This window comes from Somniosus microcephalus, chromosome 10 (genome assembly GCF_052327205.1).
Source record: "Somniosus microcephalus isolate GS21.2 chromosome 10, FLI_Smic_1.0, whole genome shotgun sequence".
In the NCBI taxonomy this organism is placed as follows: domain Eukaryota; kingdom Metazoa; phylum Chordata; class Chondrichthyes; order Squaliformes; family Somniosidae; genus Somniosus; species Somniosus microcephalus.
This window is the reverse complement of record NC_140996.1, coordinates 1,785,447-1,808,521: the sequence shown is the minus strand read 5'-3', so window position 1 is coordinate 1,808,521 and position 23,075 is coordinate 1,785,447. Positions and strand designations below refer to the sequence as shown.

The 23,075-nt window shown below is 47.7% G+C and overlaps 1 protein-coding gene across 1 annotated transcript in view; it reads left to right on the top strand.

Moving 5' to 3' along the window:
* atp11a (ATPase phospholipid transporting 11A) overlaps positions 1–19,852 on the top strand; it is a 302,919-nt gene extending 283,067 nt beyond the window's left edge. Inside the window, exon 27 of the mRNA XM_085999881.1 lies at positions 19,172–19,852. Within this exon, the coding sequence (XP_085856007.1) occupies positions 19,172–19,438 (267 nt within the window). The 3' untranslated portion in view covers positions 19,439–19,852. The remainder of the gene's footprint in view (positions 1–19,171) is intronic.
* Positions 19,853–23,075: the final 3,223 nt, after the last annotated feature.

The following is a 23,075-nucleotide window of genomic DNA, read 5'->3' as shown; positions in this document are numbered from 1 at the left end:
CCATTAGATTTTGAATCTGGAACAGTGAGAGAGGCAGCGGTCTCGCACTCTCCAGCCAGGATGCGGCCGGTTAGTAAAGTTAGTGGTAATTAGTTCAAGAAGTCATAATTCAGGCTTGCCATAATTTTCCAATCTTCCCTAGGTGCAGGGGAGGTGCCTGAGGATTGGAAAGTGGCAAATGTGACATCATTGTTCAAGAAAGGGTGCAAGGACAATCCTACTACAGGCCGGACAGTTTAACATCAGTGGTGGGTAAAGTTTTAGAAACAATAATCAAGGAAAAAATTAATGGACACTTGGAGAGGTTTAAGCTAATTAAGGAGAGCCAACATGGATTTGTAAAAGGCAGATTGTGTTTGACTAATCTAATTGAATTTTTTGATGAAGTAACAGGGAGGATTGATGAAGGGAATGTAATGGATGTTGTTTACATGGATTTTCGGAAGGCGTTTGACAAAGTACCACATAGAAGGCTGGTTAACAAACTTGAGGCTCATGGAATAGGTGGGTCAGTGGCAGCTTGGATAAGGAATTGGCTTAAGGACAGAAAACAACGAGTTGTGGTAAATGGCTCTTTTTTAAACTGGAGGATGGTAGACAGTGGTGTTCCCCAAGGGTCAGTGCTAGGGCCACTGCTTTTTTTGATCTATATAAATGACCTGGATATTGGAATACAGAGTAGAATTTTAAAATTTGCCGATGACACCAAAATTGGGGGTGTGGCAAACAGTGAGGATGATACCAATCGACTGCAACAGGACATAGAAAGGCTAGCAGAATGGGCAGACAAGTGGCAGATGGAATTTAATACTGAGAATTGTGAGGTGATGCATTTTGGCAGAAGGAACAGGGAGAGGCAATATACACTTAATGGCACAGTTTTAAAGAGTGTGCAGGGACAGAGGGACCTGAGAGTTAATGTGCATAGGTCCCTGAAGGTGATGGGACATATTGAGAGATTGGTTAACAAAGCATATGGGATCTTGGGCTTCATCAATGGAGGTATTGAGTACAAAAGTAGAGAAGTTATGCTGAACCTTTATAAAGCGCTGGTTAGGTCACAACTGGAGTATTGCATCCAGTTCTGGTCACCATACTTTAGGAAGGATGTGAAGGCACTTCAGAGGGTGCAGAGGAGATTTACCAGAATGGTTCCGGGGATGGGGGATCTTAGCTACAACGACAGGTTGGAGAAGCTGGATTTGTTTTCATTAGAGCAAAGGAGGTTGAGGGGTGATTTGATAGAGGTGTACAAGATTATTACGGGTTTGGCTAGGATAGACGGGGAAAGGCTGTTCCCACTAGTTGATGGTACAAGGACTAGGGGACACAGATTTAAGGTTTTGGGCAAGAGATACAGGAGGGATGTGAGGAAAAACTTTTTTACACAGCGAGTGGTGAGGACCTGGAACTCGCTGAAGATAGAAGTGGTGGAAGCGGAGACACTCAGGCCTAGAAATTCAGTGGGCTGCGCCACCAGTTAGCGCCCAAAGAGGGCACTTAGTGGATTTAGCGCCACTGGCCACGCCTCCCGTGAAATTTAGCGCGGCGCTAATGGCGGCGTTAGCCTGTAGCACTGAGCCACCACCGATGATGTCATCGGTGTGCGCAGCGCCCCGCTACCGCCCCGAACGCGATATTGGGTCGCGCCGGTCGCAAATCGCGACCGGTTCACGGGGCCTACCTGTGGCGGTAGTGGCGCAAATTAAAGGGGAGGTGTGGCGCGGTCATTTTTTTTCGGTGGCTGCCTGCCAGCACCTCCTCGCGCCGGCCTCCTGATCTCCCCCCCCCCCCCCCCCCCCGCCCGGGCAGTGCCGGTTGTGTCCCGAGAGCCCGGCACCTCTCCTCGGTGTCGGGCTCTTTTGCCGGCACTCGCGATCGGTGATCGCGCTGCTGCAGGCCCCTCCCCTTTAAGAAGGGAAGGAAGGCCTGCAGTACCGCAGTGCGCCGTGCCACAGCGTGTGGCGCTGTGGCACGTTGCGCTGCGATATTCAGTTTCAGCACCCCAAGAGGGACGCGGGGCGCCTCGAGCAGCGCCCCGCGTCCCTCTTGGGGTGATCAAACTGAATATCGGGCTGGCGCTCCCGGCTCCATCCGGAGCGGTAATTCCGGCGCCCAGGCGAGCTTGTCGCCCCCAAACAGGGCGCCAGTGAACTTCTAGGCCTCAATGTTTTCAAGGGGAGACTGGATAGGCACTTGAGGGAAATAAACTTGCAGGGCTACAGGGATAGAGCGGGGGAATGGGACTGACTGGATTGCTCTACAGAGACTCGATGGGCTGAATGGCCTCCCTGTGCCGTTATGACTCTATGAAGTGCTGACTAGTTAAGTGAGTTCAGACCATAACTGGGCCAGGTTGTTTATTTTGTTACGTTTTTTGATGCAAGCGCAATAGAGAATTGTTTGAATCTCACCAAAAACTATGTTCTGTTCATTCATATATTTTGTGTAAAGTAAATCAGTTTATTTGTTTGCTTTTGGCATCATGTGCCATGAGTGGATTCAGATATTAGAGTGGAATGGGAGGAACATGTGGGATCATCATATCTCGCACACAACAATAGGTTTTACTGTTGCCCTTCGCAGGTCTCACTCTCATTTTAGCAAATATTGAGCAGTAAAGGTGCGCTCCAGATTGCAGGGGAGGTGAGGTCTACTACAGAGTAACCAGGGAGAATACTCGGGGCGGACCCAAAATCTGAAACACTCCCTGTCCCCATGCGCAGAGCAACTTTCTGCCTCCCCATAATTCACAGAGACATTTGTTTCTTCACCTGCCAATCCCCATTCCACGTTTCACCGGGAGACTCTTTACCCGTTCCCGCCCCCTCCCCCTCCCCCGGTTCAGCGGGAGACCCTTTACCCCTCCATTTGCCTTCAAATTGAGGACGGATCGTTGAATGATGTTTACCTTAGGCAGTTCTAATGTTAAAAAGGCAAGTGGGGCCTGAGTTCTATACACTTGGGCATAGAATGTAAAAACAAGAACGTGATGTTGCAACTGTACAACATAGGAACAAGAGTAAGCCATTCAGCCCCTCCAGCCTGTTCTGAAAAGACACAGTGAGGGTATTATGTGCAGTTCCTATACCCAATTATAGAAAGGATATTAGAACCTTGGTAAGGATACATTGAAGATTCACTGGAATAATAACAAGAACGAGAGATTATAGTTAAGAAGGGTCAAAAATTTGGGGCATTTTACACGGAAACAGAACAGCAAAAGTTTACAGCACAGGAGACTGGTCAATTGTGCTAGCCCTTTGCTCAAGCAATCCAAAACTAACTGTATACTATATTCGCTGCTCATGATGCGGTCTCCTCTACATTGGGGAGACCAAATGCAGATTGGGTGACCGCTTTGTGGAACGCCTCCGTTCAGTCCATAAGGGTGACCCCGAGCTTCCGGTCGCCTGTCACTTTAATTCTCCGCTCCACTCCCACTCTGACCTCTCTGTCCTCGGCCTTGCACTGTTCCACTGAAGCTCAACGTAAGCTCGAGGAACAGCACCTCGTCTTTCGATTAGGCACTTTAGAACCTTCTGGACTCAACATTAAGTTCAACAATTTCAGACTATTACCCCGTCCCCAATTTTTCAGGCGGCAACTGTGGATTATGCTGCCATCCCCATTTGCAACATTTAGGCCTAGAAATTCAGTTAGGGCGCCCAGCTTGCCTGGGCGCCGGAATTACCGCTGCGCGCGGAGCCACTTGCGCCAGTGGGATATTCAGTTTCAGCGCCCCAAGTGGAAGCCGGCCGCTAAACAAGGGTTTCGGCGCCCCGCTTGGGGTGCTGAAACTGAATATCGGCGTGCAAAGTGCCGCTGCGGCACGGCAGCCTGCGGTACTGCAGGCCTTCCTCTCACTCTTAAGGGGGAGGTGCCTGCAACAGCGCGATCCCCGCTCGCGAGTGCCGGCAAATGACCGGCACCAAGGAGAAGTGCCGGGCTCTCTGGAAACAGCCGGCAATGCCGCGGGGGGTGGGGGTGTAGGAGGCCGGGGACGGAGGTGCGGGCAGGCAGCCGCCGAAAAAGTGGCCGGCCGCACCTCCACCTTAACTCGCCCCACTACCGGCTCAGGTAGGCCCCTGTGTACCGGTCGCTGTTTGCGGCCGGCGCGGAGGAGGCGGCAGCAATCAAATATGGCCAGCGGGGCGATAGCGGGGCGCTGCGCACACCGGTGATGTCATCGGTGGCGGCGCAGCGCTACAGGCTAACGCCACCATTAGCGCCCCGCTAAATATCGCGGTAGGTTTGGACAGTGGCGCAAAAGCCCTCTTTGGGCGCAAACTGGTGGCGCAGGCCACTGAACTTCTAGGCCTTAATCTCTCCTGCCTTCCTCCCTAACACAGACCGTCCCTTTTGTTCCTTTCTCCCCTCCACCCCCCCCCCCCTTTTCCTGCCTCTGCACCTGCTTAAAACCAGTTACATCCCTAACTTTTTCCAATTCTGACAAAGGGTCACAGACCTGAAACGTTAACTCTGTTTCTCTCTCCACAGATGCTGCCTGACCTGCTGAGTGTTTCCAGCATTTTCTGTTATTATTTCAAAACTAGCTCCTCTCTCTCGAAAGCCTTGTATCTTTCTCTGCTCCAAATGTTTATCTACTTTTCCCTTAAAACATGCGATGGTCTCTGCCTCAACCACTCTCTGTGGCAAAGCACTCCAGGCTCCAACAATTCTTTACATAAAGAACTTTCTCCTAACTTCTCTCCTCACCCTCTTAGTGATCATTTTAAATTGATAACCCCTTATGACTGACTCCCTAGCCAGAGGAAATAGTCTCTCCCTAGTCACTCTATCAAAACCCTTCAACATTTAAAAAAAACCTCTATTAAATCTCCTTTGCCTTCTCTGCTCCAGTAGAAATAGTCGCAGTATCTCAAGTCTCCCCTCATGACTATAGTTTTCTGCCCTGGTGAATCTATGTTGAATTCTCTGGCTTCAATGTCTATAATGGGACCCAAAATTACACAGTGAGCTAATCGATGTTTTTCATAAATTCATAATTACTTTTTTACTTTTTACCACTCTTTATAAAACCCAAAATGCTGTTGGCCTAGGCCCCCCTCAGTCACTGTTCAGCATCATTCCATTGAGTGTAAATGCACATGTTTGCTTTTCCTCCAAAATTGAATTACCTCACACTTATCCATATCAAATTACATCTTCCACCTGTCTGTCCACCCCACTAACCTGTCTGTCCACCCCACTAACCTGTCTGTCCACCCCACTAACCTGTCTGTCCACCCCACTAACCTGTCTGTGTCTTGAAGTTATTTAGAGTTTCTTTGCCTTTGTATTTTTGTGTCATCAACTTTTGAGATTGTGTCGCCTAAACCCAAGTTCAAATCATTAAATACAGAGAACATGTGGACCTAGCACTGACACCTGCAGTGCATCACTTCCAATCCTTCTCCAATCCGAGCATCGCCCATTTACCCTAACTCTTTGTTTCTTGTCCATAAACCAACTTTCTATCCATGCTGCTACATTTCCTCTTGTGCCATAAGCCTAAATGCCAATGATGTGCTCAATTATTATTTTGATACATGAATGAACATCATTATACTGGTGCTCGGCTGGCATCCTAGGATACCACACAGGTATCATGAACCATATCTGCAAAGAATAGCCTTAATCTTTGAGGAGCCACCACTTACCTTTCTGGGTGAAGCAGTTCGGCATGGTTCAGTACCTTAAAGTCAATGGACCATGGTAACTGACAAGGAAGTGAGCATTCACTTACATGATGCTGGTCACAAACCAGGTGGAGACTAAGAGAATGAAATCCATTCCTCTTGATTTTGGTTGTGGAATTGAACAAGGAGTGTGTCATCAATCTATGACTCTTTAGACTATTGTGCTATCTTGCTGCCGTTGGATTTCCATGGAGAAGATGATGAAATTGCTTGCTCTAGCGAACATACACCTGTGATTTGCTTTCTGCATCTATGCGAAGCTGACTGGAAAAGTTACTTACGTGCTAAGTAACAGCCTGGAATGATCTTAGAACAAAAGTTAAGAGCAGTTATGATCTTTACAGGCTGTGCGGTACCTGGAGTGGAAGTGGGCTATGTCCATTTGCAGCATGTGCGTAACTCTGGATCTTCAGTGGTAAAGCCTCCATATGGCAGCACGGTGGCATAGTGGTTAGCACTGTTGCTTCACAGCGCCAGGGACCCGGGTTCAAATCCGGCCTCGGGTGACTGTCTGTGTGGAGTTTGCACATTCTCCCCGTGTTTGCGTGGGTTTTCTCCGGGTGCTCCGGTTTCCTCCCACAGTCCAAAGATGTGCGGGTTAGGTTGATTGGCCATGATAAAAAAATTGGCCTTTAGTGTTAGGGGGGATTAAATACGTGGGGTTACGGGTGTAGTGGCGCTTCTTAGTTTCCAAACAGGCAGCCACTGAGCTGTGGGGTTTTTAACAACGAGTAGACGCGTGTCGAAATAAAACGTTCCCAAACGTAGCTTTGTCTTTTAAACTGTTTACTATAACACTTAACAAACGGAATTACAAAGCAAACACGTATAAACGAACACGGTCAAAAACTGTACTGCTCCAAACCTTACAACTTCTGCCTCCTTCAACCACGTGCAGTTTAAACTGTAAAATGGCTGCACCCATGTGTGGCTTAGGGACTGTTCCATTGTGGCAAGAATGAAGGGGGTGTCTCGGACTATACTACTGGAGCAAGAAAATAGGGGGTTTCTTAATACAATAAGTCGGTCAGGTAAATTAACTGTATTATGCCATTTAACCACTATTTTAAAGTATTTTCTTAAGCTTTTATGGCTCTTACATTCCGACCCCTAATTGACTAGGCACATGAAGCATATCAATTACTCAAACATTAAGAGTCATAAACTAATGAGTTCAACATATTTACAATATAAGTGTCCACTTTTTTCATTCGGGAACCTTTCACGCTGCTTCTTGTAGCAGGCAGAGCTTTGTGATCGGTCTTTCCAGGGTACTGGTCTTGGTTTGCAAACAAACGCGACGAACGACGCCTCTGGAGTCTGGCATGGTCTTAATTATTTTTCCCATCAACCAAGAATTTCTAGGGGCTGAATCATCCACAATTAAGACAATGTCTCCGACAATGAAGTTCCTCTTTATTTTGGACCATTTTTGACGCTCCTGTAGCAGAGGTAAGTATTCTCTTGTCCATCTGGTCCAGAAAAGGTCTGACATATACTGAACTTGCCTCCACTTCCGACGGGCATACAGATCTTCCTTTTTGAAGACTCCCGGGGGCATGGCTGGCTGTGTTTTCAACAACAACAGGTGGTTCGGAGTCAGGGCTTCGAGGTCATTGGGATCATCTGATGTCTTAGTTATCGGTCGGTCATTAATGATGGCTTCGACCTCGCACAGAACGGTTTGGAGTCCCTCGTCGTCAAGCGCTTGCTGCTTCAGTACAGAACTGAGTAGTTTTCTTACGGTGCGTATCTGTCTTTCCCAGACACCTCCGTGGTGGGATGCAGCCGGAGGATTGAAGATCCACTTAATTCCTGTTTGCATCATGGCTTCCTGTATTTTAAGCTGATTCCAACCTTCAATAGCTTCCCGTAGTTCTCTCTCCGCTCCGACGAAATTAGTGCCATTATCAGAACGCATAATGGACACCTGTCCTCTTCTACAGACAAAGCGCCGCAAGGCGTTAATACAGGAATCAGTGTCAAGCGTGTGTGCCACCTCAATATGAACAGCTCTGATGGTCAAACAAGTGAAAAGCACACCATATCTCTTGACAAGGCTCCGTCCTCGCTTTACCTCGAAAGGCCCGAAATAGTCCACCCCTACGTTTGTAAATGGGGGCTTGTCTGGTAACAAACGGTCTTCAGGCAGGTCTGCCATTTTCTGCTCCCCAGCTCTAGCGTGTAACCGTCTGCAAACAATGCATTCAGAGAGTATTTTTCTTATTACAGAATTAGCTCCTGGAATCCAGTATCTTTGTCTTAGCTTCGCAAGCACGTGATTCCTCCCACTGTGTCCAATACTCTGGTGTATATGCTGAAGAATGAGGGTAGCAACCCGGAGGTCCTTAGAAAGGATAGCAGGATGCTTGGCCTCCTCTGGCATAGCAGATTTGTTTAGTCTCCCTCCCACCCTCAGTACTCCATCTTGCAGTGTAGGGTCCAGCTTGTAGATATGACTACCTTTCTTGATTGGAGTATTTCGCTGTAGAGCTTCGATTTCTTCTGGGTATCTTTGTCTTTGACTGAAGCGAACTATCTCCTTCTCAGCCTTGGCCAAATCCTCCACGGTCAATGAATTCTTGCCCAATGTGGTCTTGTGATGATGCGTATACTGCTGTAGAAGCATTCTCTGCTTATCAGGGTTACTTTCAGACTGACTGATAGTGGCTCGGTACTCTTTTCTCTTACCGCTCAGGTGTAGCAGCAACTCTTTCAACCTTAGAAACCATGCAACTGCTTTCCTCAACTGGTGCCATCCTGAGAAATGGTTAACAAGCTTGTTCACTGTGTCAAAGTTCTCTTTCGTATTTATGAGATTTACTGTGACTGATCTCTTGACTTCGACGTCGTCTTCAGCAATCTGACTTGGCATATCTGGTCTTTCTGGCCATGATCTCTCTGTTTCCAGCAGATAACTTGGGCCTTGTATCCAAGTTTCACTCCTCACGAAGTTTTCAGCCTTCAATCCTCGTGAGGCTTGATCTGCTGGGTTTAATGAGGTGTTTACGTACCTCCATTGAGATGGTTGTGTAGCTTCTCTAATGGATGAGATTCTGTTTGCTACGAAGGTCTTGAAGCATATCTTCTCATTCTCTATATACTTCAGCACTGTCGTGCTATCCGTCCAGAAGACAGATTCTTCTAATGGGAGCTGTAACTCTTTCCGCATCACCTGGTCAACTTTAACTGCAACAACCGCTGCCGTCAATTCCAGTCTCGGGATGGTGACCTGCTTCAGCGGAGCCACCCTGGATTTCCCCATGAGGAAGGCACAATGTTTCTGGCCCTGTTGATTTGTCAACAAGAGGTAAGCAGCCGTGCCATAGCCGTCCTCACTGGCGTCCGAGAAATGATGTAGTTGAGCCGTCTTTGTAACTCCAAAACTCGCGGGCTTGATGCATCTACTGACGTTGAAGCTAGAAAGTTGTTGCAAATCTGTCAACCATCTGTGCCATCTCTGAGCTTGACCTTCTGGGATATCTTCATCCCATCCTCTCTTGTCTCTACACAGCCCTCGTAGCATCAGCTTCACCGGCAGAATGAGTGGTGCCAGGAATCCAAGAGGGTCGTAGATGGAACTGACCACGGAGAGAATCCCTCGTCTTGTGGATGGTCTTTCGTTCACCATTATCCTGAAGTTGAACGTGTCTGACTCGATGCACCATTGTACTCCAAGAGCTCTCTCGATAGGAAGGACATCGTGGCTCAGGTCCAGATCTTTGACTTAAGTGGCTCTTTCCTTTTCTGGGATAGAAGCTAGAACTGCTCTGCTGTTGCTTATCCACTTAGTCAGATGGAATCCTCCATTCGAACACGGAGTTCTAAGGTCTCTTGACAGTGCGATGGCATCGTCTTCTGTTGACACGGACTTCAGACAGTCGTCGACATAAAAGTTTCTGAAGATTGTCTCCACAGCCTCTGATGGTGCTTTGCCTTTGCCATCTTCTGCAGTTTTTCTGAGAGTGTAGCTTGCACAGCTGGGAGATGATGTGGCTCCGAACAAGTGTACGGCCATTCTACATTCCACCATCGCTTGACTAACGTCGCCATCTGGCCACCAAAGGAAGCGCAGAAGATCAGCATCTTCATCAGGGATTCTAACTTGGTAGAACATTGATTCTATGTCTGCCATCATGGCAACGAGCTCTTGTCTAAACCTAGTCAAGACGCCAATGAGGGTATTAGTAAGATCAGGACCTTGAAGCAGCTGGTCATTCAGTGAAGTTCCTCTGAATGAGGCGGCGCAGTCAAACACTACACGGATCTTTTTCTTCTTTGGGTGATACACCCCGTGATGAGGAATGTACCAGACCCTTCCATCGTCTCTGTTCAACTGTTCCTCGGGCACCTTTACAGCATAGCCTTTCGCTATGATGTTTCTCATGAAGTCTTTGTAGTCTTCGTGAAAGTCGGGGTTCTTGTTCAGCTTTCTCTTTAGACTGATGGCGCGTTGCTCTGCTATGCAGTGATTGTTCGGCATCTTCGCGGTCTGTCTTCTCAGTGGCAAACCAATGTGATAGTGGCCATCAATGAACTGTGTAGACCTTGTCATCAAACCCATGAACTGATGGTCTTCTTGTGACATCTCTGTCTTTTCCTCACAGCTGCGTTCTGAGAAGTCTGCGTTGAACTGCTGGATCAACAGCTCTTCAATGCTTGCGATAGAGATGCGATTAACTGTGACGTTTTGTCGTTCCTCCTTGTTCGACTTGTGGCCATCATCTCTCCTTACCGGTCCATTGACTACCCATCCAAGGGCTGTCCTGACGGCGTAGGGTCCGTCATCCTTGCTGTTTATCACCTGCCATGGCTCCATAGTTTTGTAGGCATTGGTTCCAATTAATAGGCCAATTTCTGCTTCAATGTATGGGAGACGCACCTTTTCTAGGTAAGGCCATCTATCCACATCCTTCTGCAGGGCTAGGTTCCCTATTCTAACAGGAATCTCCCTCTGTGTGAAAACATTAGGCAGGTCTATGAAGTCCTTCTCTTCAAGTCCACACACTTCTAAGTCTGACAGGATATAACTTTGCATTGACTTCTCATGACCCATGGTGCGTAATAGGATTTCTGTTCTTCTGCCTCTAACGTTCAGCTGTCGCATGAGTGATTCTGTGCAGAACGTTGCTGAGCTACCTGGATCCATGAAGGCGTAAGTCTCCACAAGCTTCTCGCTCCTCTTAGACTTGATCTTTACTGGTACGATGGCAAGAATACAGTCACTGTCACCGGCCCCAGTGAGTCCACAAGTCTCTGGTTCTAGCGACACCAGAGCACTTGAGACAACCTTCTCGTCGGTATTGTTTTCTTCACTCTTCTTAGAGACTTGTTCTTCTTTATGGATATGCAGCAGACTGGGATGTTTCCGAGTGCACTCTCTGCATGTTGTTCTTTGCTTACAGTTTCTACTCAGGTGCCCCTGAGAGAGACATCCAAAGCATAGGCCGTTGCACTTCAGGAATTCGATTCTGTCCTTATGTGGCTGTGCTTTGATGTCGCTGCAGAAATCCAATGTATGATTCTTCTGGCAGAATAAGCATGGCTTCTGAAAGGCATTAGCAGACGTCACTGTGCTGCTCTTTTTGGGAGATGAGTTCTGGGGCCTTTCTTCCTCGGCCTGGGTGACGATAGTTGCAAAGCTGCTTCCCCTGGAACCACCTTTCCTGAGAGTCTTTGATTCAACGGGCTTGGCTTTCACTCTTCCATCGGTGGTTGGGCTGACGTCTTGGATGTTTCCAAACAATGGGTCCCTAGCAATTTTAGCCTGTTTGTCTATGAAGTTCACTAAGTCTGCAAACCTGGCTCTACCTTTCCGTCTCTCCATTATCTCAAAGGCTGTTCTTCTCCATTGTTCTCTCATCCTGTAAGGAAGCTTAGAGATGATGATTCTCATAGTCGTAGGATTGTCCATCTCTTCCATGAATTCAACATCCTCCATGGTGTTGCGACATCCTATGAGGAAAAGAACATATGCGTTCAATGCCTCTCCGTCCTCCGATCTGATCTGTGGCCACTTGGTAGCCTTTTCGATATATGCAGTGGCTATCTTCAGCTCGTTACCATAGTGCTCCTGCAGCAACTTCCTGGCTTCTATGTATCCCCGGTCCGGTCTCATGTGTTCACAGCTTCTGACCAGGTCTTGTGGTTTACCACTGGTGTACTGTCCCAGGTAGTACAACTTATCACTGCTGCTCTCTGTTTTGGAGTCAATGGCTTGTTCAAAGGATCTGATGAAGGGCTTATACTTGAGTGGGTCGCCTTGGAACACTGGTATGTCTCTTTGAGGGAGTCGAAACAGATTCTGTTGTTTTACAAGCATCTCTGTAATTTCGTTCTGACGTTGCATCACTCGGTATAGGCTTCTCCCTGTGTCTTCAGGCCTCTGGTGGTCATCAGCAGGGTCTAGTCTAGACCATCTGACATCTGGGGTAGCATCACGTGCTCCTGTTAGTGGAGAGGCCACTCTTCCACGCTGTAATGCCAGGGGATTGCCTTCGGGCTCTGTTGTAACTCTTGAAGGTGCCCTGGATCCAACTCTATGTGACAACGTTGACTGGCAGTGGCTCCCGCCGTCCCGTGAGCCTTCATAATCTTCGTACGCACTCAACCTGGCGTCTGAGACCTCGATAGCTGTTTTTATCTCCAGCTGTTCTTTCTTTGCCTGCACCTGGGCCCGTTGGGCCTGCAGTTGGGCCTCTTCCCGTTCAAGAGCTTGCTTCTCCGCTAAAGATGCTGCGCGCGCCATCAACGCCGCCCGTTCGGCCTCCGCTCTCATGCGTCGCGACGAGCTTGTGGTAGAAGCGACTGACCTGCGTCCAGAAACAGAGCTACCTTCTTTTCGATTTTTGCTCGGTCTGGCGGAAGTCTCTGAAATGCTATCGTCTGGTCCGACTTCATCGTCAACTTTATCTTTCTCTGCTGTATCAGCGTCTTGACGAATCTTTAACATCCACTGTTCCGTGGCCTTGATATAGTCCTTAATGCTGGTTGATTTAAGATCAAACCAGTTGTGCTGATCAGAGTTTCCCTCTTCTTCAGGCAGAAGTGCTAATACATCTTCATTGAGTACATTAAATTCTTCATGCAGCTTGGAGAAATCGTAATACATTATGTCTTCAGCTTTCTTAATATTAGCATTATCTTCCATGAGACGATCAATTATCTTCATTTTTCCAGTTATCTGAGCTAATTTAGCCTTCCTTGCACCTATGCTTCTATGTAACTTCTCTCCCATTGCCTTTGGGGTGAGCTTTATTTCCCTCTTTTGGCCAGCAATCTTTCTGGCTGATGGAAGCTCCTGGCTCCGTAAGGCCTCGGCCATTTTACCCGCAGCTCTTATTTAGCTTCTCAATAGAATGAACAAAGCAAGTAGCAGTCACTGTACCTTCGCTTTCTTATATTGTCGTCTGGCTCCGTGACCATTCGGGTATACGTTCGCCGACGATTCCGTCCCTTCTTAGGGAGCAAGTTTTTGACTAATGTAGTGGCGCTTCTTAGTTTCCAAACAGGCAGCCACTGAGCTGTGGGGTTTTTAACAACGAGTAGACGCGTGTCGAAATAAAACGTTCCCAAACGTAGCTTTGTCTTTTAAACTGTTTACTATAACACTTAACAAACGGAATTACAAAGCAAACACGTATAAACGAACACGGTCAAAAACTGTACTGCTCCAAACCTCACAACTTCTGCCTCCTTCAACCACGTGCAGTTTAAACTGTAAAATGGCTGCACCCATGTGTGGCTTAGGGACTGTTCCATTGTGGCAAGAATGAAGGGGGTGTCTCGGACTATACTACTGGAGCAAGAAAATAGGGGGTTTCTTAATACAATAAGTCGGTCAGGTAAATTAACTGTATTATGCCATTTAACCACTATTTTAAAGTATTTTCTTAAGCTTTTATGGCTCTTACAACGGGGTTACGGGGATAGGGCTTGTGTGGGATGGCTGTCGGTGTAGGGACCGGGTGCTAGGGTTTGGATGATCAGCCATGATCTCGTTGAATGGCGGAGCAGGCTCGAAGGGCCGAATGGCCTACTCCTGCTCCTATCTTCTATGTTTCTATGTTTTCTATATGCACTGCTTCTGAGACTACTGGAGGAATGTGGCTTTCTGCCTGGCGTGGGCACTGGTGGGCAGGACTGCCTGACCAGCTTAGCATAGCTTCATTGCTCTTTCAACAAGCAAAACTACATGAGAAGACTCTGTGTAAAGGAACTTTGCTCAATTGAAAAACTGAGCTGGGCCTATAAATCTAGGTCTTGGAGTGAAGACAGTTGTGTGCATAATATGTTCGTGGGGTAAGGAAGAATATGTATATTATGTGGGACTGCGGTAAGGATAAGTGTGTACATAATCTAGGGCTGGGGTAAGGAAGAGTGTCAGCTGTGGCTCAGTGGGCAACAATCTCGCCTCTGAGTTAGAAGGTTGTGAGTTCAAGCCCCACTCCACAGACTTGAGCACATAATCCAGGCTTCAGTGCAGTACTGAGGGAGTACTGCATTGTCAGAGGTGCCGTCTTTCGGATGAGACATTAAACTGAGTCCCCGTCTGCTCTCTTAGATGGACGTAAAAGATCCCATGGCACTATTTCGAAAAAAAGCAGGGGAGTTCTATCCGGTGTCTTGGCCAATATTTCTCCCTCAACCAAAGTTTCTTTTTTACATTATATGTGGCTAGGGTAAGGACGGACATGTATATAATGTGGAGCTTGGATAAGGAGATGTCGAAGTCTCGACTCCTGAGTAAGACTCTTAAACACAAAGTATCGTCAAAGACAGGCTTTATTTGCTTGCAAGGGAAGGGTTGTGTAGTCAAAGGCTACATCAGACCTCTTCAAAGTAATACAGAATTTGTAACATATTTATACAGTACAGAGACAAACAGGCTTTCTATGCCACATGACATAGTATTGAATCATACCTGATTACAAAGGCACAGACCTTGCAAATTACTGAAACAACGTATTCCAGGTTTCGTTAGAATAACGAACAGAAATACCTTGGGATAAGATTAACTAATCCTTTATTATGGGATCCCTTTGTTCTCCCACTGTACCAACTGAGCCTGTGGGCCGATGTTTACCCTAACATGTCCTTGGCTATTTGTTTGGTAAATGAGGCTCCTTGCTAAGCTTATTACAGATAAGGAGTACATATGTTGCATTCCTAAATTGTCTCATCCTTTTGAAACTAATTAGTGAATCATGCTGCTGGCCATTTCAGTTTTTATTCTATGCCCAGGAAGCCATTTTGTGTCTAAGTAAGAAACTGTACTTCCACAGAGAGGTGTGTACATAATGTGTGGTTGGCATAGAATGGGCACATACACAAGGTACATAATATGGGTTTGGGGTACAGATGGGTAGAGACAGAATCACTCCGGTGTAATTGCATTTAGCATTCATGTAGCTTGTGTGAAATCAACAGCCAAATTGTGCACCATTATTAAAGCTCCAAAGGAATCACCGTCCTGAGATTGGATTGGGGTCGCCGCTGGGGCAGTGCAGTGAAAGAAAGTCCCTTTGCACCGCATTTCCAGCGATGGATTGGAGTGCCTTGAATTTCTATGCTGAGTTATTTACCTTATTTAACTGCACCAGATTGGAATCCAGATCCCACCTCTAAGTTCAAGTGCTCCAATATGGGTTAATAAATCAAATGCTTGTTTACTTTGTGAACAGTTAGTTAAAGAAAAATGAGCATTTAAACATAAAGTTATAAAGAGAAACCCATTGTGGAGAATGTTTTCTCCTGTTTAATACAAACAGCTTCTTGCTTTAAAAGGAGTTTCTCCTCATCATTGCAGGAGATGCTCAAAGATAAAGCTGGCAATGTAATAACAGGCTCTGAAAACAACGTGCAGCCACTTCTTTGGAGAGTGCAAGCGACTGCTGAAGCGTAATGTAAACTGTTAGGTAACAGCCACACATTTCAGTTATTTATGATTTTCCACTCTGCCTGCTTTGCTCTGCATATTTTCTTGTTTATTCTCTGGTGTAACAAGTAACCCAACCATATTCTGAGTAAGACCAATAGGTCAAAAACCCACAGCCCTTTTGGAAAATTCCCACCACAACTCTGGCAAGAGTGCATCAGAAGGGCCAGAAATTAGGCTTGGACCCAGATAAACCTGATCCCCGCCTACCCTGAGTAAGCCAGGCCCCGGCCTGACATCACGATTTTTGTGTGGCCATGTAAACAGCAGAGTGCACACATGCCTCTTAACAGACAATTGGTGCAGGAGGGACGACCCAGGGACTGGGGGTAGCCATTTCCTACGTCCACTGCCCTCTGAAGCACTCGGTGTCAGATCAGTGGGGACTAGACCACCAGAAAATGCACGTGGGCCCTACCTGAGGATCTAGGCTCAAGGCCCGGACTCCAAGATCTCCAACATTTGAGTGTTTCTGCCTCCTTATAAAGGAGCTGATGGAGAATATATTCTATGTTTTTTGGGGGGCTTAAAACCTGCTCAGCAGGCTAACATTGGCTTGAATGGCAGGCCTGTTCGGGCAGATGAGCCCCTAGTGGCACAGGCAGCCACTATTGCCATGTTACTGAAGGGACCTCTGCCTAATCTCACAACCGCAGGCAGGGTTAGCGCCACAGGTGTGACCCAGCATGTATCCCAGGATGTGCCCCCCCCCCCCCCCCCCCCCCTGCTCCATTGATCTTTAGACCCCAGTTAATGTTGTGGTCTTTTCAGTGGATGTGACTAAGCGAGATTGGTAGAAACAGCAGGCAGACCGAGTGTATTCTGAAGATTGTGACATGGACTGAGAATTTCATCTGAGCTGCTCCTGCTCCATTGCCGTAACTTTGTCAGAACTGCAGTGGAAATCTGGTTTACCTTTGTAATCGGGGTATTGGCTGCATTTCCAGGAAAGTTATGGCGTCTGAGCACCTGTAAGGAATGTTTTGGCTAGTGACTAACGGGGTCTGGTTTTGACTCATCTTTACAAACAATAATCAAAAAGTGTGACTGTCTTAGAAATGAGCCAGTTCTTGTCGACATTTTAATCTATAGGCATATACATTGACATTTGTAACCCATCGAGCATATATACACTGCACTTTTAATCTACAGTGCATATATATGGGCACTTTCAATCTATAGGCTATATGTACTGGGTGTTTTTAATCTATGGGGTATATTAATGGGCCACTTTTAATCTATATGGTATATACATGGTACTTTTAATCTATAGGGTATATGTGGGACACTGATATGTGGCCCTAGAAAGTTGGCCACGCAGCACCCATTTTTTGGTGCCTCTTAAGGTCCCAATATGGCGGGCAGGAAAAGTGTGCACATTCCCAGCTGTAACTTCAGCACCTGCCATTTTGGTGATGAAGATTGCGCTGGTGCATGTTGGGGTCATTTAAACAGGGGTAAGAGTTTATTCAAAATAGGGTCCTGCCCTTCTTCCTGCACCCTGTTTTCCATTATCGATCGCCCCAACTCTTCACTTACCATGTCCTGACCTCACACAACACAAAGTGATAGTTAAAGGCATCATTTCGAACTTGCAGGTTGGTTGCTGGGTTCTCATTTCAGGCTACTGGTTGACTTCTGGGTGTTTCTTGACTCTGGAATGTTCACTTTGTCTAAACAGAGAAAAATGTTGCTCAGTTGTTGTTGGCTGCCTCAGAAGTATTTTGGCTGAAGTCATGGGTGGGCTCATAGGACTGCCTTTGGGACTGGAGGTGGGGGAACAGCAAGGAAGATAGCAGAGAGGAGGAGCTGCTGAGATGAGGGAGGGGGGAAAGCACTGAGCAGGAGGCCAGGCCCACAACAGGTCTTCAGGGAGCACTTCTCATACATTAACTTCACCGAGGAGCAGTGTCCGAAGCACCTTCGCTTCACTGAGCAATGTCACCTTGTGCAGCCACAACTCCAGCCTTGCACCATGGCATGGACAGCACTGCCTGTGGTGGTCAGGGTCACCGTGGTCCTTAACCTTGATGCCACAGGCTCCTTTCAGGTGTGTGACATGTGACATTAGCAACATCTCCAGTACTAGTACCAGGGAGGTCCCTGACGCTCTCTGTCAATAGGGAAGGAGCTGTTGGGGTTCCTCCTGGTGCAGAGAGAAGGACGAGACAGTAAGAGGTTTCGTCTGCATGGCAGGCTTCCCCATGGTGCAAGGTGCCATAGATTGCACCCACATTGCCTTGCATGCTCTCCATCACCAGCCAGGCATCTTTAACAATCAAAAGCGATTCCACTCCCTCAATGTCCAGCTGGTTTGCGACCACAGGCAGTACATCATGCAGGTCTGTGCCTGCTATCCTGGCAGCAGTCACAACTTTCAGCCTGCGCCAGTCCTCCGTGCCACATTTATTCAAATCATCAAGTTACAGGCTGACTATTAGGTGACAAGGTATATGTCCTCTGGCTCATGACTCCTGTCAGGAACCCGGGCACAGACACAGCAAGCCTACAATGAGAGCCAAGCTGCCACAAGGAACATCATCGAGCAAACAATCTGTGTGCCTGACCAACGCTTCTGCTATCTGCACTGTTCGAGGGAGCTTTGCAGCACACCCCCGAGCGGATCTCCTGCATGATCCACAACTTTGCCAGCCTAAGGGACCAACCCTGACCACCACCTCGGCAGCAACAAAAAGAGGAAGAGGGAAGGAGAGGCAGCTGCCACTGGTGCCTGTACCTGCCAGGCCTTCAGGGAGAATGTCACCTAAACCAGTCCTCCCATTCCCTAATACACCCACAGTCTCACAATCCTTCTCAGCCCCCCATCTGATTGCCTTCCTTCAATCCAAACTGTTGGCTCTTGTCATCACTTCAGTACAAAGATAAATACCAAATCCACAACAATGAAAAACTATCAACTCAATTACATCTATTTGTGATAGTTTGCAGAAACAATTAAGAATCCCCCTTGTGCCAGGCCTTAATGCCTGTACTGAGCGCACCTTTCCCTATCCTGGTGCTCCTACAAAGTGTTTCTCCAATGGCTACAGCTTGGGAGGTGGGAGGCGGGAGGCTGAGCTTCCATTGATGGCCTGGTGGTCGACCTCCAGCAGCTCTGGGCTTTGAGGGCCCGACTGCAAACTGGGTTTGGGGGGGAGGTGCGGGCAGTATGGGGTGAGCCTAGAGTTGGGGGGCAAGGAGCTGGGGGTGGGGGGAAGCCTCGGGTGAGAGCTTGGGGTTGGTGGGGAGAGCCTGAGGGGAGGGGGAAAGGGGTTAGGAGCAGCTTGAGGTGGGGTGGGGGCTGTGGGGGAGACACTGTGGGGGGGATCTGGGGTTGTGGAGGGGAGCCTGGGGTGAGGTGAGGGAGGGGGGAGGTGGGGAGGGGAGCCTGGGGTGGGGTGGGGCGGGGCGTGGGTTTGTAATCCTTAACTTCTTGTTTCCTTGTATGATCATGAAGTGTGGAATTTTGAACATTACGTTTGTTGCAATTTTGTTGGTGATAAAACTAATAACTGCTTTTGTTTGGTGGTAGGATATCCTTAGGCAATCCAAGAAGGACCGAGTGTCAGAGTTCACCCCACTGGCTCCTGCTCAGAGTTCTATCTACACAAATAACATCCACAGCTCCCATCAACAGACAAAGTCTGTCTCTGCTCCACATTCCAGGAAGGTGATGCAAACATATTGGACTGAGGATGCTTATTGTAACAATCCATCACCGTTTAACTATTCTGGTAATCACTGCCCTTCCAATGCTCGCTGCACTTTTGTTGGATCTGGTTTGGAAACTGCAGTCTAACCTAGGGAATATTGCCTTTGAATCCTGTGGTTTTGAGTTTAATTACTCCTGTTTTAGCAAGACTGCTGCATTAAAGACTTGAGAGATCTTTTTGACTCCAGAGGTTTCAAGTATTCATTAAGAACTTGAATAAGACATGCTGCATTCTGCCTGGGCCAGTCAATCCCACGTGATGAAGTGAAACTAAATACACAGTCCGGTACTGTGTGGCTAATACATGACTTTATTGTCCTATCCTATTCCTTGTGATGCTGCTTTGTCATCCACTAATACTCAAACCTGTGTGACATCCGACAATCCGATCATCAAATTATCAGCAAGGTGGCATCAACAAAAGGGAAGTCTGCGAGCGATCAGTCTGTCTATTAATGTTCCTTTATACTCTGTTCCTTTAATAAAGCTTCTTTTATTCCACTTTCTATGTAAAAAAATCCTGTGCATAAACAATGTTTCAAGAAATATACTTTTAATTGTTTACCTATTGTAACTGGCAAAACCAGTTCATATCCGCGTCAGGTGAAACTTACAGGCTGAGATCTTGTGCCAATTTTAACCCACCCCGCCAGTTGGAATGGGGTAGAGGGAGCATTGTGACTTGTCGCCCATTCCTGCTGGAATCGGGTTGACCGCTACTGCAGTTAGGTGGTAGCCTTATGAATTTATGCAAACTGGGGCTCTGTTACACTGTTACCCGGGCCTGAGGGTGGAATCTGCTGTGGGTTTCCCGCCAGGTTGGCCCTCCGTGGTAAGTGGAAATCTTTGTGGAGCCAGGAGAAGGAGAGCCACGTTATCGACCCCTTGTTTTGTCACAGTCTGTTAAAGTGGTTCAGAGATTCTCAAGCCAGTTTAAAATTACCGCACCACTAATTCCCATCTTCAGCCTGATTTTATTCATTGTCTAGAGTTATAATAATGATGAATGTTGCCGACAGTTTGAAAGCCTGGTTCAGGGAGAGTAGCTATATTACCTTTCCATTCTGATTCAACAGCAACTTGCATTTATATAGTGCCTTTAAAGTAATTAAACATCCCAAGGTGCTTCACAGGGGCATTATCAGACAAAATTTGACACTGAACCAAATAAGGAGATATTAGGACAGGTGCAAGGTAGAAGAGTAGATTAAAAAAACAACCCCTAACCAGACTGCCAGAGTGCTAACTTGTCGACCTCAAAGTCCAAATTCAAAAATACTAAAAAAAAACACAACAGTAACATTAACCAAAATGCCCCAACCGCAAAGCCCAAAGCCCTTAATGCAAAATCTTAAACCCAACCCATGTCAATAGGTTGCCTCCAATTCCATGCGTTCCCATTTTTTGTTAACAATCTCTTATATGGAACAATAGCTGGAGTGCCTGGTGGTGCCGAGGCTTTTTCGAGGGCATGTTGTTGTTGGAAGAGAGAGAGAGAGAGCGACTGGGGGGAAGAGAGAGAGCGACTGGGGGGGGGGAAGAGAGAGAGCGACTGGGGGGGGAAGAGAGAGAGCGACTGGGGGGAAGAGAGAGAGCGCGACTGGGGGGGGAAGAGAGAGAGCGACTGGAAAGGGTAGAGAGAGAGCGACGGGGGAAGAGAGAGCGACTGGGGGGAAGGGGGGGAAGAGAGGACTGGGGGGAAGAGAGGAAGGGGGGGAAAGGGGAGGAGGGGGGGCGGGAGAGGGAGTGGGGGGAGCGGAGGGGAGAGGGAGCTGGGGGGAGGGGAGCGCGGAGGGGAGCTGGGGGGAGGGGAGGGGGGGAGAGGGAGAGGGAGCGGAGGGGAGGGGGGGAGCGGGAGCGGGGGGGAGAGGGAGAGGGAGCGGGGGGGAGGGGAGCGGGAGCGGGGGGGAGGGAGGGAGGGGAGAGAGAGGGGAGAGGGAGCAGTGGGGAGGGGGAGAGGGAGAGGGAGGGGGGGGAGGGGAGAGGGAGCGGGGGGGGAGAGGGAGGCGGAGGGGAGAGGAGAGGGAGGCGAGGGGGAGAGGGGAGAGGGAGCGGGGGGGTAGGGGAAGGGGAAGGGGTGGGGAAGGGTAGGGGGTGGGGTAGGGTAGGGGGTGGGGTAGGGGTAGGGGAAGGAGTGGGGTGGGGGGGAGAGGGGAAGGAGGGAAGGGGGGAAGGGGAGAGGGGAGGGGGAAGGGCTGGGGTAGGGGGAGGGGAAGGAGGGAAGGGGAAGGGAAGGGAAGGGGACCCAAAATAAATTTCACAGTAGGAACAACCAAAATTGAACAAACCACTAACTACACATACTTGGGCTTAAAAATCAGTTCTATGGGAAACTTCAAACTGGCTGTGAATGAACTGAAAGAGAAAGCAAGAAGGGCTTTCTATGCCATCAAAAAATCAATCCAAATTAGTAAAAATTCTGAGGAGGAGGAATTCCTGGAATGTTTTCGGGACGGTTATCTGGACCAATATGTCGAGGAGCCGACTCGAGATCAGGCCATTTTAGACTGGGTATTGTGCAATGAGAAGGGACTTATCAGCAATCTTCTTGTACGAGGCCCCTTGGGTCAGAGCGATCATAATATGATCGAGCTCTCAGTCGAGATGGAGAGTGAGGAAATTGAATCAGAGACTAAGGTCCAGAACTTAAATAAAGGGAATTACGAGGGTATGAGACGGGAATTGGGTAAGATTGATTGGGTGGTGTTTCTGGGGGGATTGACAGTGGATAGACAATGGCAAGCATTCAAAGATAGAATGGAAGAATTCCAGAACATGTTTATACCGGTTTGGCATAAAAATAAACCTAAAAAGGTGACTCAACCGTGGATAACGAGGGAAATTAGGGACAGCATAAAATCAAAAAAAAGGGCATATCAACTGGCAAAAAAAAGCACCAGACCGGAAGATTGGGGGCAGTACAGGATACAGCAAAAGAGGACAAAGGGATTAATCAGGAAGGGGAAAATAGAATACGAAAGTAAACTTGCAGCAAACATAAAGACAGACTGCAAAAGCTTTTATCGGTATATCAGGAGGAAAAGACTGGTAAAATCCCAAGTCGGTCCCTTGCAGTCCGATTCGGGAGAATATATAATGGAGAATAAGGAAATGGCAGACCAATTAAACTCATACTTTGGTTCTGTATTCACAAAGGAGGACACAAATAACCTCCCAGGAATATCGGCAAACATAGGGACTAATGAGAGGGAGGAGCTGACAGAAATTAGTATCTCTAGGGATATGGTGTTGGGTAAGTTGAGGGGACTGAAGGCCGACAAATCCCCGGGGCCTGATAAACTACATCCTAGGGTACTTAAGGAGGTGGCCCTGGAGATAGCAGATGCTCTAAGGATCATCTTCCGGAACTCCATTGACTCGGGAACAGTACCCGTGGATTGGAGGGTAGCTAATGTTACCCCAATATTTAAAAAGGGGGGTAGAGAGAAAGCAGGGAATTATAGACCAGTAAGCCTTACATCGGTTGTGGGCAAAATGCTAGAGTCCATTATTAAGGATAAAATAGCGGAGCACTTGACAAATGGGGAAAGGATCGGACAGAGTCAACATAGATTTACAAAGGGTAAATCGTGTTTGACTAATCTGCTGGAATTTTTTGAGGAAGTAACTGGTAAAATAGATGGGGGAGAGCCAGTGGATGTGGTGTACCTTGACTTCCAGAAAGCCTTCGATAAGGTTCCACACAAAAGATTATCATGCAAAA